Raw genomic sequence first — 15,772 nt, forward strand, 5'->3', positions numbered from 1 at the left:
GCAATAAGGGATTCTTCTGAAAGCTCAGCTTCACACTGGAGAGTCCTAAAAGACAATGGAGAAGGAAAGAAGTTTCAATAGAGACATCTTGTTGTCCCTTTAACCTGGGGGAAAGATTACTTGAAGGAAGGAACTTTAGCAATTCATAATTAGTGACATGAGGAGGACAAAGTGGCCAGGACTGGGTAACAACAAAAAAAGTGAGTTCCAGTGTTGGCTGGAATGAGTGATCCCAATCAACAAAAAGGAAAGAGGTCTGCTCGTGAGAGAAGAAAGGCAGAGTACATGGGAAGGGAAGAATATGAATGACCCTTCCTCACGTGACCAGCAAATTCAGCGGTAAAAGCTAGTGAGAGAACCAGGCATGTAGAACCACTAAAAGCACTGAAGGTTTGGGTCACTCTCTAACAAATCACCCCAACCACTCAAGGTACTGGCTTTCTGGAAATTGCCCAACATTTATCTCACTATCATACACTGCTAGCAGAAAAGCAAATGGATACACTCCCAGAAAGAAAATTGGAAACTTGTATGCAAAATCATAAATTATGCAAACCATTGCTTTGATAATTCTACTTCTACCAACCTCAAAGAAAAAAAATCAAAGCTATTCACAGGATACAATAAGAAAAAAAGAAAACTAGCCCTGATTACAGATAACTGTTGCTACCAACTAGGTTGTGAGTTTCCTCTGCTGTGAATTTCACAGAAGATCAGCATCTGATGAGGACTCTCCATGACAAGACCACTTTATAATCATGTGTGATGGAAATAAAAATAAAGACACTTTGCAGCCCCCAAAATAACCGAGCTTCCCCCTGACGCAGATAACACGAGCAGCCATCACTTATTCCGCAAAAACAATTCTATTTGTGCCTTGTTCATCCCTCCTCTGCCATAAAGGTTATTAAGATACCAATGACGGAATTACCTTCGCTTCCTTTTGGCACCCAATCCAAATATATCCCTGTTCATGCAATTTCTTGCTGATAGCTAGAGAAATGATGATAGATAGATAGATGATAGATAAGCAGATACATAGATACATAGATAGATTTTTTTAAAACCCAATTTTTTAAGAACCCAATTTCTTTGAATTGTCCTCAAAATCATCTAATGCAAGCCCAAATCTTATAATAAGCCTCCCCTAACTTCTTTCTGAGATGCCCCATGGTTCCCTATACAGTGTGTTACATGCTAGTACCATTCAAGATGCAGAAAAGAGAAGTTAATTCATTGAAATGGATGCCTTGGGGTGTTAGGGCTTAATTCTCTCACAGAACCCTGTTGAAAAGGGCTGCAGGGCTTTGCATGTATCATCTTATTTAGCCTAACAACAATCCTAGAAAAGAAGAACAATTATTATCATTCTTGTCTTACAGACAGAGAAAGAAACTGAGGCACAGACTGGCCAGGTAGACTAAGATCTAAGGATCTGAACCCAGGTAGAGATGTTTCATCACAGAAGTTATCTGGCTTCCACCAAAATGCTATTACAAGTTACTTAGTTATCTAGGGTCAAAACCTGGTATCATACTTATACGGTCACTAGCCTGAGCTTCCACAGCCAGCCAGAGCTCCACTGAAGGCCAATCATCTCTTACCGCCAAACTCCTCTTTCCCTTCCCATTGCCACTCCACTAGTTCAAGTCCTCAACATCATCCTTGAACTACTGCAAAAATGTCTTAACTGCAGTACTTACCTCTGGTCACCTCCTCCTATAATCAAACATAAACTCTCAAAGAACAATGTTCCTAAATATTGGGCTGGCAAAAAGTTCATTCGGGTTTCTCCATAACATCTTACAAAAAAAACCAAACAAAATTTTTGGCCAACCCATATATCCCTGTTCATACAATTTCCTGCTGATAAGTAGAGAAATGATCGATCGATAGATAGATGATAGATATTTTCAAAAACTAAACTCTAGAATTTGTCATTTATATTCTTCTAAGAGTTGGCAACTGTGGTCCACTTTTCCAAACTTATTTTCCATGACCTCCCTCTGTTTCAGATAAATTAAATCACTCTTCATTTCCTGAACAAGTCCTGAATTTTCCCATCCTTATGCCTTTGTTCCACTGTTTCTGTTCAGCCTACATATCCAGGTTTCAAAATCTTATCCATGCTTTATCCAACTTAATGTCATACAGTCTTCAAGGCAACATAGTTTAGAAAAAGACAAACAATGAACATGGAATTATAGATTTTCCAAACACTTTTTCTTTGGCCTCCATTACACCCATGTTCTCACAGCAAAGAAATGAATTTCATCATCCTTTATGCTCCTATGTTACTTTGCCTATGTTTATTTACAGGAATTACCACATTCTGCCTTATGCCTTAGCTATTTTTTTCTACTTCATTTTTCTACTAGATTATAAAGTTCTTGAAAAGGCAAGACATCTTATTCATCTTTGATTCATGCCGTGAAGTATAAAATAATTATCAGTTCATGAATTGGATATTATGAATATTCACATTGTCAAATGCAACACTGTTCTGTGGTCCTGCCTCTCCTAAAAGTCTATGTTTTCTTACTTAGATTTCAGAGATTCGGTAGGAGTCTGCCTAAGTTTTTTAATACTCTGAGATAGCATTTGGGAATAGGGACTCACCCAAAAAAGAATCTAAATTTTTTTCCTTTCTCCAGGAGCAATCATTTGAAGCTATTCAGAGCTTTGCTTGTATTCAAGTGATACTACTTCCCTTCTCCTTCTTCACTTGGACACCAGGTTTTATGAGTTGGGTCCACCATCACCCAATATGCAGCACTCCTGAGGCTTAGCTAACACGATGTCCTGCCCATATGTATGTGCCTTTGTTTCTGACACCAATTCCTGGTCTAAAGGATTCTAGTCCATGAAGCAGAACTTGTTTCATTCTACCCAGCTATTACAAGCCATAGAGAAGTCACACAGAAAGAACTCCTGGTGGCCACTTTCTTCAGCTGGGCACAGGGAAGGGCAGGGCTAGTGCCAGGGGGTTGAGAATGTGGTATGTAAATTGGTAGACTTGATAGACTCCATTCCAGCTCAAAAAACTTTTAAAATAATTATTTAATTCTCCAAGAAGCTCACTTCCCTAGAAGGAGTTCATTTAGCAGTGGGAGAAAATAACTTATTTCTCAAATTTCTAGGTAAGTTATAGTTTGAATTTTTTACTTAAACTCCTACATTTGGGGTTTTTTTTTAATAAGAAATGCATTAAAAAATAAATTTTAAAAATGTGGGCAATAGGAAGATGTTTCCAAAGAGGATAACATTAAATACTAAGTATATAATGTTCCCATCAGTGTTCCTTCTCTGACCCTCATTGTTTCTAGAAAAGCAAGAAGTCAAGAGCTTTGTCAGAAAAGCAAGAGGGTTTGGTTGAAATTAGCCATAATACTGGACACCACGTAGGGCTGACCTGCCTAACATATAATCGGAATTACCTTGTGTTCTACCAACTCTCTGGGGTCCCAGCAAAGGGACCTATGAAGGAAATTCAGAAAAGAGCAACAAAATTAAGGAGTTGAGAGGCTGATTTATGAGGCACATTATGAGAATTAAGTATCATGTGGCCTGGCTGAACAATGGCTGAAAGAAGACACGGTGAACGTCCGTGAGCTTACAGAGAATGCGATCACCGAGGAAAGGAGAGAGATGGAGTTGTCCTGAGGTTGATAACACCATAGTCACTGCTTTTTATTGGTTTCATTTTTAATATGGGATTCTGTGCTTTCTATTTCTCTTTCCTGCTACAGAAGCCACTGCCAATATATTTTAAATCTTTTATAATAATGAAAAAGATAAAACAACAACAATGGAAACCCTTGTAAAAGTTTGCCTTTATAAAATGTAGGAAGTTCTCTAAATGTATTCTCTAAAGGTAGGAGCATTGACTGATAAGTCATAAGAATATAAATCCATTAACAGTCCATCTGAGATAGAGAGGGAGAAATGAGTCTCTGGTACCACATCTAGGGTAAAGGAAAGGGTAGAGAGAAAGAAGGGAAAGGGGAAAAGTGAATCCACCACAGAACTTGCACCTTCTAACCCAGTGGAGTCTCCATCTTCGTTGGTCGCCAAGACCAGTAACTCATGAAAAGTCTCTATTACGGGGGCCCCTAACTTCCCCAGAGACCTCAACTGACACATGGTTTATTTCACACAGGAGATCACCAGCCTGTGTGCTATCCTTTAGACTCTGAGTGTGCGGAAAGACTAAGAGAAGGTGCATGTCAGGGGCAGATGGGTGATGGCTGATAGGACCAACTTAGCCTCTACTGCCGCAGAGGAACAAACAGCCTCCAGTTCTTTCTTACCTCATTGTATGCAAAGCGGTGACAAATGACAAAACTTCAAGTGAGGTTTGCAGTATCTCAAAAGGTCTAAAAACAACTGATCCATCCTTGAAATAGGTGTTGGGGGTATTATGGAGAATATGACCTGCTCCCTGCCATCAAGGGCTCCCAGGCAGGAGAGGGAGGCAGACACAGAAATAAGCTCATCATTATTCTTCAGTGAGTTAAGAGATAAAAGAGAAAAGCAAGGAATGCTGGGCCTTCAGAGAGAATGAAATCTATCCCAGCGGAGAGGAGTCAAGAGACCGTGTCCTGGAGGTGGCAAAGCAGGACCTGACATGATTGTCATCAGATGTCTTCATTTTCAATTTCCAATTGTTTTAATGTGGAGGTCCTTATACTTATAGCAGATGACAGAGTGGACATTCCTTCTGGGGTGACAAGGTCATAATGTAAGAGGTTTGGAGAACTTAAGGATGACACTTCCCTTAAACATTAGAAGCTGGTCCGTGGTGGGACAGACTGAGAAGCTGACACACAGAGAAGCAATAAAGATAGATAGAGGGATGGAGTCTTCATGGCTCCGAGGCCCTGATCTCGGTTGCCTCTGAGTCCTAGCAGCACCATTCCCACATCATTATTATGCGAAATACCACAGCCTCTGTCCGATAAAGTCGTCTTTCTGGAACCAGCTCCAGTTTGGTTTTTATCACTTTCAGCAACCAAGAGACCTGAAGGGCAGCACACGTTAGCAGTGACCTGACATCTTCCTTGTCCTAAAGTTACATGTCTCCTCTCATCCTCCCCTTCTCCAGCAAAAGTCAGCCCAACCTCCATGCTGCCAATTTCTCCTTGTTCTGTCAATTCATACAGTGAAAACTTGGCCTATAGTCTTGCCTCTCCAACAGTTGTGCTCCTAGCTGTCCTATATCAAGGTTTCCAAAGGCCAGCTCCCATTTCCAAGTACAGTGAAGTGCTGTCTACCAAGAGCTTTCACTAGAAAATCCAACTGAGTGGATTGAGGGTTGGGTCCAAGAATCTATATTTTTCATATACAATGGAATATTACTCAACCTTAAAAAAGAATGAAATACTGCCATTTGCAGCAACATGGATGGACCTAGAGATTATCATATTAAGTAAGTCAGAGAATGACAAATGTCATATGATATCACTTACATATGGAACTTAAAAATGATATAAATGAACTTATTTACAAAACAGAAATAGATTCACAGACATAGAAAACAAACTTATGGCTACCAAAGAGGATAGATAGCAGGGGGTGGGGAGATGGAGATAAATTAGGAGTTTGGGATGGGCATATACACACTAGTATATATAAAATAGGTAAACAATAGGGACCTACTGTGTAGCACAAGGAACTATACTCAATATCTTGTCATAACCTATAACGGAAAGTAATAACCCATATATATAACTGAATCACTTTGCTGTACACTTGAAACTAACACAACATTGTAAATTAACTATACTTCAATTTTTTTTAAACTCATTAAAAAAAGAATCTATATTTTTCAAAAATACACCCTGGTTGATTCTGACGTGCAGCCAGGTGGAAGCGTCACTAGACCAGATGACCCATGGGGCCCATCAATTTGAAGAGTGTATTGAGTGTCCTCGACATGGCACAAATTAATCCTTCAATCTGTCACCAAGATTTACTGCTCCGTCTGCTTTTCCTCAAAGAAAGCAGAATTCATGTAGGCTCGGAATTATGTAACAGCAGTTTTCAGCTGCTCAGAGAACTATACTGAAAGGCTTGGGATGACTGCATGCGGGGAAGCAGGCGTGGCAGGGGCAGACCTGGGCCCTTACATAAGCTGCCTTTGATTTCTTCACACCGGAGCTGGATGACCTAGAGGAAATTTGTTTCCTTTTAAAGCCTAGAGTGCCATCCCAAGCCTGTATAATTTTTCTGAAAAGTGTCTTTCCAACACGACTACCCCCAAAGGAGCTGGACATAGTTATCCCTGAGGCAGAAGCGAAGTTGAAGTACAGGGGAGACATTTTGTTTTAAACCATCAAGCAGTGTCAACTCTGGAGCAGTCAGACTGCTCTCCTCCTCATGAGAGATGACAAGCGTTTCACGGCAGTCATTTTTGAAAGTAGGTGCCAGGTGGGAGAGGGGTTTGATTTGCTGGAGCGTCAGCTCAGTAAAGCAAGTACCTCCCCCAGTCCTCCCTTAATTTGCTGAGGTTTTGACAGGGGCTGAGCTGAAGGGGCCTTATAAATTCTCACAGGCTCTTGTATTCTGACATGTGCTGTTTCACAGGAGGCGTGACACCACTGGTGTTTCAAGGTTTTTCTCTACCAGGAAGAAAGTTTTTATGTACCTCGGGCTCTTGTATTTTTATTTCATTATGTTTTACTTGTATTTCTACCAAACCTGCAGAATCGGCGGGGCTTGGAATGGTTAAAGTCGAAAGGACTTTTTGCCTTTCGGTAAACAGCATCGTCCCCCATCCTCACTTTAAGATTTCTTCTACTTTCTGCTCCCCCCGCCCCGTCCCCAGCCACTACTCTCTCCCTTCTCTTTCTCCTTTCCTCCCTCTCTCCCCTCCCCCTCTCTCAACACTCTCAAAGCGTGCCCTAAACGGTGACAAACTTGCATGTGCTTCCTTTATGACTAAACCCCTGGGCCTCTAGCCAACCCCTCACAGATGGTCCCAAACATCGGACACCCCTTTAGGGGCACCCCACGTTTGCAACCCAGCTGGGAACGGCCAGGGTGGAGGAGAAGCGTGACGGGGAGTGGCGGTGTCTTAGTCCTGGGGGAAAGCGAAGCAGCTTCCAGGAGGAAACAGGCGTTTCCTTCCCACGCGCTCGGCGAAGCCCTGGGTCCTGGCCCTGGGCCTCCACCCAGCCCCTCCCGGCGCCCTGGGAAAAGCCAGTCGCTACACACAGGCACATGCAGGCCCCGGGGCCGCGCCCTAAGGAGAGCAGCACCCACGGCCAATTGCTATGGCAACTCCGGGGCTCGTTCCATTCCCCACCCCGCCGATCCCCCCGCCTCCTGCCTGAGCTGCAGCCAACCGGCTTGTGCGCGTCCCAGGAGCGCGCTATAAAACCTGCGCGGTGGCGCCGGGCAGGGGCGAGCCCGACCAGGAGCAGCGCGCGCAGAGCCAATCTCCGACCTGGAAAGCCCTGTGAAAGCGGCAGGAAAACGCCTGAACATGCAGAGTGCGCAGAGCCTGCGACTCGGTCCACCCAATCAGTGCCGCTGCCTGGCTTTCCTCCTGCTCCTCCATCTCCTGGGACAGGTGAGTGGCGCACTCATCAGGTGCCTCTGGTTACTTTGCCTTTCTTGGGCGGCCCCTGCTCGGTCCCGGGGTTGCTCTGCCTTCCAGGGTCCCTGCTAAGAAGTTTCTCCTGATCTCGCCCGCCCCCAGGTCCTTGCGACTCCGCGCTGCCCCTCCTCGTGCCCGGCTCCGTGCCCCAAGAAGCCGCCGACCTGCGCCCCCGGGGTGAGAGCCGTGCTGGACGACTGCTCCTGCTGCCTGGTGTGCGCCCGCCAGCGCGGCGAGAGCTGCTCCGTGATGCTGCCCTGCGAGGAGAGCCGCGGTCTCTTCTGCGACCGCAGAGCGGACCCCAGCGCCCAAACTGGCATCTGCATGGGTAACCCTGCCCCCTCCTCCGCTTGACCTCCTGTCCCTCAGCTAGCGGAGCTGCCCGCTCTTTCCTCTCTCCTTCCCCCCAACTCCCGAGAGGGTGATGAGCAAATACTAACAGTGATGCCGTGGGTGATGTTTATGGAGCGCTGTGTGCCGGGGATGGTCTGGGGGCGCGTGGGGCTTTGCGGAGCGCCAGAAGCCAGAAAGGAAACCTGCCCGCGGAGGTGAGAAACATTTGCCTCCCTAGAGAAGAATCTAGATAGACAGGGAGCAGAGCAGAGTTAAGGGCCAGTGAAGTCATTTCCTTTGGAAGTTTCCAGGGTACGCTCGGGGGGTGATGGAATCTTGGGCTTACTTACAGGCTCACACTTCCCCCAACTGTAGCCAGGCTGGTTTGTTTTCACACCTGTAATTGTCCTGTTTGAGCCAAAGCAGCCACTGCTCTCCTGGGATGACTATGCAACCCCTGTCTGGGCCGTGAGTAAAATAAAAATGCAGGCAACCAGCCAGTCCAGGATGGTGAAACTTAATCAACTGGGGATCAATTTCCCACACGGTGCACCATTTAGTTGGAGACCTGTCCCTGCCTCCCTGGATAAGAGGGCTTGGAATAGGCTTTTAGTTTCTTCTCTAAACGAGTAATGATTTATCGTGCTGGAATGCCAAGGAATCCTGATGCCCTTCCCAGTTTGACCAGTTAACCTGTTTGGAGGCTTATGAAGAGCACTTTTTTCTTTTTAATTCTGAGCTTCTGGAGTAGGAGAATCTAAGGAGGTTCTTGCGAAACGACACTATCATTGGGAACAACAGCTGAGGGCCCTGGGGAATGTCACTTCACGGCTCTGCCCATCTTTCCTCGTGCGTAAAATGAGTGGCGGGACTGGGTGGTCTTGAGTGTTTCTTCTTGCACTGGGAGGCCTCCATGAGGACATCTCTCTGCTGGTGGTGGATCAGCAACCAGATGGCCTCAACTAGGAAAAGAATGATTTGGGGCTTGGAATATGTGCTGTGGCTCTTATATAGCCTCTTCGATGCACCGTGTTCTTGATTTTCTCTCCCCTTCCCTCTCTGCTCTGCTTCCCCAACATTCTAGCGATAGAAGGAGACAATTGTGTGTTCGATGGAGTCATCTACCAAAGTGGAGAGACCTTCCAGCCTAGCTGCAAATACCAGTGTGCCTGCCAAGATGGGCAGGTTGGTTGTGTGCCCCGCTGTGAAGAGGACCTGCTACTGCCCCAGCCTGACTGCCCAGCTCCGAGAAAAGTTAAAGTGCCTGGGGAGTGCTGTGAAAAGTGGATCTGTGACTCCAATGAGACGGGGACATTAGGGGACCTCCAAACCCTTCCAGGTGAGAAATTCAACATACCTGAAAATGATCACAGCACAGGACTAAGTGCATGCAGGAAGCATGTATGCTCTTTGGGATCTGCAGTGAGAAACTGGCTTCAGCTTCTGGTCATTCAGTTGTGGAGTCCAGCTTGCCCACTGAGATCAGACACATCACGTGTTGGAATCCCAGACAAGTTACTGAAGTACACACAGCCTCTTCTGAAGAAGAATCACATCCAGTGGTTCTGTTGAGCCATAGGGATGAGTTTTCTTATTACACGACTGCCATTTATATTTTAGTCTGTCCCACTTGACCCTTGTTAACATTGCAAAGATGTGCTTTGGCAACTTTATGCAAAACATGTAATCGATAGAGCTTCTGTACTTGTGGCAAGTGTCAACTCCATGGGAACACCATTTAAGCCATTTGCAAAGGGCCTGGTGATGACTCTTTCTTTTCTGGACTCTGTCAACTACCTGTGCACTCTTAAGACCAGCTTCCCTAAAGAATGCCATCCCTGGACAGGTGTCACAGAGAAATGCCACCTTTCCAGGTGCTGCAGGAAGGATCAAGTGATACTTTAGGATCTTTGTTTTGCTTTTCCTTTTGTTTTGGCTTATAAAGGAAGTGATATTTTTTGAAAAGCAAACATTCAAGATCCAGTAGAGAATATTTTAGAAGCCATTAATCAGCCGGATTATTTATACTGGCAGTACACAGAACTTCACAGTTTTTCTGAAGTCAGAAATTCTCAGCCATGCTTACAGATAGGAAAACTACCATGTAAGAGAGGAGATGTGCCCTAGGCCATGCATATTAAATGTTGAGACAGAACTGTCTGTCATCAAAGTCCCAGTGACTATATCCTACAACCCAAATAACCAATTCTACCTCCCTAAGGCAGAGCATTACCTCCATCACTATTCTGAGTTGGTTGGTTCTACTTACTCATCCAATTACAATTTTTTCATTATCCTTTCTCTGAACAAAATCACACATTGAAAACATTACGGTTTATGGAATGGTTTTTGATGCTATACTGTGCTATATTCTTAGAACTACTAAGCTTCTCAAAGACAGGTCCTCCTAAACTTCTTATGAACAAATCGGACAGTCATTCCACAAAGATTTCTTGAAGGCCGACCATGTGCCAGGCATTGTGCTACCTGTTAGGGGTTTATAAATACAGAGATCCAGGTCTGCCCCCTGAGAACACCTGAGTTGCACAGGTACCGAACTGGATGAGACGCTCTTCCTAATGATGGTTGAAAGGACCACTTTGCCATCCCCACATTTTACGCAATAACACTGTCCCTATTTCAACATCCTGTAGCCTACAGGACCGAAGCCACTCTAGGAGTTGCAGTCTCCGACTCAGGTATCAACTGCATTGAGCAGACCACAGAGTGGAGTGCGTGTTCCAAGAGTTGTGGCATGGGTTTTTCCACCCGGGTCACCAACAGGAATCCACATTGCGAGATGGTGAAGCAGACCCGGCTCTGCGTGGTGCGACCCTGTGACCAAGAGCACAAGCAGCCGGCAGATAAGGTATGAGCCTGGGAGGAGCCCCCACCACAGAGGGGCCTTGCCTCGTTGGGGCCTGTGTTTTATTTTTTGTTGTTGTTTTTGTTTTTCTTATAAGGCAAGGAATAGTGACTTTATTCAGAAAGCCAGCAGACCGAGAAGATGGCGGACTAGTGTCCCCAAAAACCATCTTAATGGGGTCTGGATGTCAGTTTATTTTATAGAACAGAGAGGGGGAGGAGGTGAGGAAATAAAGTAAAAAGACCATTGATTTTGCAAAATATCTCCTGGCTTGGCCAGCATCAGGGAGGGGATGTGTTACTTTCTTCTTTTCTGCAGGCATTCACAGGTGGGCAGGGTCAGATTGTCTCCCTGTGAGCTGAACAAAGGCACTTTAGTTTAACATTCAGGCAGCAGCAGGGCAGGGTTCCCTGAGGCAGTCCATTATGTATGATTATAAAAACAAAAGCAACAAAAAGCAAAGCTTAAAGTAAAAGAAACAGATCCAACATGGAGTCAGATTTTGCTCTTCCCTGTAACAATTCCCCACTGTCTTGTCCATTCCGCACTCCTGTGGAAAAGGGGGCAATGACCATTCTAACTGCTTCTTCCTGTGTCTTGTCAGATGGATCTTTCTGAGAATGTCCACCATTGGTGCCAGTTGTTCCAAATGTTGAGATTTGTCTTCTTTTGTTCCTCTTCAGAAAGTGTTTACTTTACACCTGTAGACTTAAAAAATATTCACAACCTAAAAGTTGAGAGTTATGTTTTATTCGGGAGGGGGGCCTGGGCTTTAGAAAGTCACTGTGAAGCTGACTTCAAGGTCAGCTCTAATGAAGGAGTTTACCTTCTTTTATTTTCTCTTTAATGTATTGAAATATCCCCAGCAACTCACAGCAGATGAAGAGGGAGGGGCCAGACCTCTACAGTAATGTCCCTGGTTGAGAAAAGTCTGGCAAATCTCATTTCATCCTGGAAAAAACTGGCTACTCAGTGGTCAAACATGATTTATTTTAGAGAGGTCATTTCTGAAGCTCACAGGGAGACACAGTCTGAAGGAAGTAACAGAGTAGGGACCACATCTGCCTTCCTCATCCCTCAGTCCCCCACATCCTACCTGGGATGTACTGTGTGCTTGATAAACAACTGTTGATGAATAAATGAATGGATGTCTGGGAATTATTTTCTGTATTTCAAAAAGCCTAGTATGACTAGTACACTTGCCAGCATAAGGCTATCTGTGCCAAATAAAATAGCACATTTCTTTCCTTTTTTGCTGGAATGATATCAACTCAGTGTGTTAATGCTGAGTACAAGGCATGCAGATCAGAAGCTCTGATTGGTTCCTGATGACATCACAAGCCTTGTTAGCAGAGCCCTAGGTCAGATAAATGCAGTACCCAAATCGAACTAGTATATGGACCCTTGTACAAACCTAAGGCCAAAATAAAACAGTTCCTAACAATGAAAGATTTACATATCTCTCCACTGAGGCAATATCATCTCACGCTTAAGGGTGCAACTCTGGAGCCAGACAGCCTGGCTTTAAATCTTGGCTTCCCACATGAACTAGCTATGGGATCTTGGGTGATTTTCTTAACCTTTAAGCCTCAGTTCTTTCCCCCATATAACAGAGACATGAACAATACCTACCTCAGAGTTGTCATGAGGATTAAATAGAATGAATTTGTGAAGTGCTGGGCATAGATTACTCTGTTAACATAAATATCATTACCTAATATTAAGCATCATTTCTATTTATTGATAAAATAAGAGTCTCTAGTGGTTGCATTGTTATATGGCTACTTAGCTGTGTGACTTTTTGAGGTCCATTCTAACTTTATGCTTCTTCCACCAATTTAGAAAGAGCCCCTAGAAACACCTTCTTCTCTGTGTCTGTCCTTCCCTCTCTCTCTCTCTTTCTCACACACACACACACACACACACACACACACAGAGAGATAGTGCAGACCTTGTACCCTTTTGTGGATATTGGCAAAAATATACACTAAACATTAAATATTAAAAAGGAAAAAACAAGAAGCCTTTAAATATTGTCAAGTACACAGTAACTTGCTTATTAAATAAGCCATTTCCATGTCATGACTTTAAAATTTTGCTTTTTCTATTGTTTCTTTTTCTAAAATTCATATTTTTCTTGTACCTTGCACCAAGTTTGATATTGGGAGATATTATATTTAAGACATTTATTTATAGTATATATATATATGTATTTCATTAAGGGGCCAGAAATTTGTTTGGAATCTAGGGAAATGCCAGCCAAATAATCATTACTTCCTTATCACCAAAAGGTTCTTAAATGTGAGATGGTGCTTCTTAAAGCGTGATTCCCCAGACCAGCAGCATCATCTAAGAACTTGTTAGAAATGGAAATTATGGGGGCGCACATCAAACCTACTGAATCAGAAACTCTGGGTGTAAGGCCCAACAATGTGTGTTTTAACAAACCCTCTAGATGATTCTGATGTACTCTTATTAAAGTTTGAGAGCTACCAATTTTAGAGAATTCCAAGTCTCATCACTCCACAAGCTGTGGATTACAACTAGGAAGGTGAAAAGCAGTGGAAAATTGTGACAAATTAGGTGAAGAAATCTAGGTGGGAAATTAACATATCATCAATGTCTTACTGAATTATCAATATCGGGGTTCCTCTTCAACTCTTACCAATGGAATGTTGAATAAATTCTCCACTTACCGTGCCTTCATGGAAACTAACCTTAAATCCCACTGTCTTAGACTTTCCTGAGTCACAGTGTAATAGAAGGAACGGGCTTTGTGTCAGACAAATTCAGGTTCTAGATGTTTTCTGATCACTTTGGCCTCTGACTACGTTTACTCATCTATAAAACTTGGACAGTTGCTCTTTATGTGAATAACTGCTCCTTGTATGAGTGAATGTTCCTAATAAGGTTAAGTAAGTTAATGTCTGAAAAATATTTGAAACATTAGTAGGCTTGCAGTGATGCCATATTTATTCCATTTCTCTTTATAACACCTAAGAATGTATTGGGCTAATAACAACGCCAAAGCCTATTTACAGTGGTTTGAAAAAATAGGTTTCTTTATCATACATATGCTTTCATCTTCATGCTTATGCCACGTGGTCAAAAGATGGTTATATACAATTAGGCATGATTTCCACATTCTAGATAGGAAGGCAAATGAATGCAGGAAGCGATTAAGAACTGTACCCATCTGAAGGGCAAAGGATTTCCCAGGATCCCTTGGTTTATGTATCACTGGCCAGAACTTGGCCACAAGGCCATTGCAAGCTCCCAGATATTCTGGGGAAGAATATACTTGTAGTGGACCACATTACTCAAACAAAATTAACATTCTGTTAGCAAAGAAGAAAGAGCAACAGATTTTGGGTAGGCAACTAGCAAGTTATTCCATATGCCTAGACTAATCCCTTGGAGGAATGATGGCCGTTTCATGCATCACTCCTTTTCTTCTTTCTTAGAAAGGGAAAAAGTGTCTCCGCACTACCAAGTCACTCAAAGCCATCCACCTGCAGTTTGAGAACTGCACGAGCCTATACACCTACAAGCCCAGGTTCTGCGGTGTCTGCAGCGATGGCCGGTGCTGTACCCCACACAACACCAAAACCATCCAGGTGGAGTTCCAGTGCTCCCCAGGCCAGACCCTCAAGAAACCAGTGATGGTCATCGGGACCTGCACCTGTCACAACAACTGTCCTCATAACAATGCGTCTTTCCTCCAAGACTTAAAGCCAAACACCAGCAGAGGAGAAATGTAATGTGTCCCCTAAGAAGCCCACCTACAGAGGCAACCTGTAGCCACCCACTATCAAATGACTATAAGAAAAATTACAAAGAATTATTATCCACATCTGCGTCCCATGTATTTTCTGTGGTCATATGAGGTCAGTTATGTCTGTTTTTTTTTTCATGAAAGATATGATTAACTGTAAACTTGGAATCAAGGTAAGCTCAGGATAGTGCTTAGGGATGACATTCTTTTGTGCTGTTTACTACACATGAAAATTTCTGTAAACTTCAGAAATCAGATACATGTCTTACTGTGTAGACTGTATCCCATTACACTCATTTTGTTATACGCTAGTGAAATTTCAAGAAAAGGTCACAGTAATGAATGACAACGGTGAAATCTAAGGTCATACTGAGGGTGTCATCATACAAATATTTCACCATAGATTGAGATTTGACCTAAGGGTTCTCTGTGGAGCGCTCATTTTGAGTAGCTCAACTCTGAACTTCAAATTCCGAGATCCGAGGAAACATATAGCTCGTCAACTCGAAATCTAGAGATTATTAGTTTTTGTGTACCTAGAAAACAAGCTGTATCTACAGTAATGGAATGCTTATTAATTAAGTGCACTGGTGTCATAAATTGGCTCCATTTCAGACAAGTTGACTCCTTTCCAAAAGAAAGAAGCTAAACAGAAAACTCTCCCTTATACGTAGATGACCAGCCTCTACCAGCCCTCAGACATTTGTATGTGTCTGGAGGCTGCTGGGGATCACTAGTTTTTTAATTCAGAAGAAGCAGAACATATCAGCAGGGCTCCTCTCGCCTTACTGATGAATAAACTGAGGCCCAAAGCACCTGATTACAACCCTCGATGACTTTCAAGTGTGCTGGTAGTGGAATTTTGAAAAAGAAGAACAAAATCGACAAGACTGCAGTGACAAGATACCACAAACTCTATGGGAGTTTAGAATTATTGTACAGATCCCCAAACTTATCCTTGGGCCTTAGTTATGCAAACTCATGAACAAGATATATGTGTCTACATACATGTATCTAACTTGTCAGGCTATAAGATAGGTTGCAAACTTAAAATGTATACATTCTTCTAATGTCACCTTATGTGTTCAGCTTTTCTCCTTTGAAGTATTTATATAAATATAAATTATACATTTTTAAAATATTCCTTTTACTTTCTCTGTTTGTCAGACATTACTAAATAAACATGATCTTATCAGTG

At 43.2% G+C, this 15,772-nt stretch overlaps 1 protein-coding gene across 1 annotated transcript; it reads left to right on the forward strand.

Moving 5' to 3' along the window:
• The first annotated feature begins 7,381 nt into the window (after positions 1 to 7,381).
• On the forward strand, positions 7,382 to 15,772 carry CCN3 (cellular communication network factor 3). Its single transcript, XM_004265363.3, has 5 exons — positions 7,382 to 7,573; positions 7,703 to 7,928; positions 9,018 to 9,272; positions 10,588 to 10,802; positions 14,264 to 15,772. The coding sequence occupies exons 1-5, from the start codon at positions 7,487 to 7,489 to the stop codon at positions 14,558 to 14,560; spliced, it is 1,080 nt and encodes a 359-aa protein (XP_004265411.1). The 5' UTR covers positions 7,382 to 7,486; the 3' UTR covers positions 14,561 to 15,772.

This window comes from Orcinus orca, chromosome 17 (genome assembly GCF_937001465.1).
Source record: "Orcinus orca chromosome 17, mOrcOrc1.1, whole genome shotgun sequence".
Classification (NCBI taxonomy): Eukaryota; Metazoa; Chordata; class Mammalia; order Artiodactyla; family Delphinidae; genus Orcinus; species Orcinus orca.

What these genes read in the sequence shown, in the direction of transcription:
- CCN3 (XM_004265363.3), top strand. Translation starts at nt 7,487, where the DNA reads ATGCAGAGTGCGCAGAGCCTGCGACTCGGTCCACCCAATCAGTGCCGC. An exon ending in TCCTCCATCTCCTGGGACAG is followed by an intron (nt 7,574 to 7,702) that starts GTGAGTGGCGCA and finishes GCCCGCCCCCAG; the next exon opens with GTCCTTGCGACTCCGCGCTG. An exon ending in ACAAGCAGCCGGCAGATAAG is followed by an intron (nt 10,803 to 14,263) that starts GTATGAGCCTGG and finishes CTTCTTTCTTAG; the next exon opens with AAAGGGAAAAAGTGTCTCCG.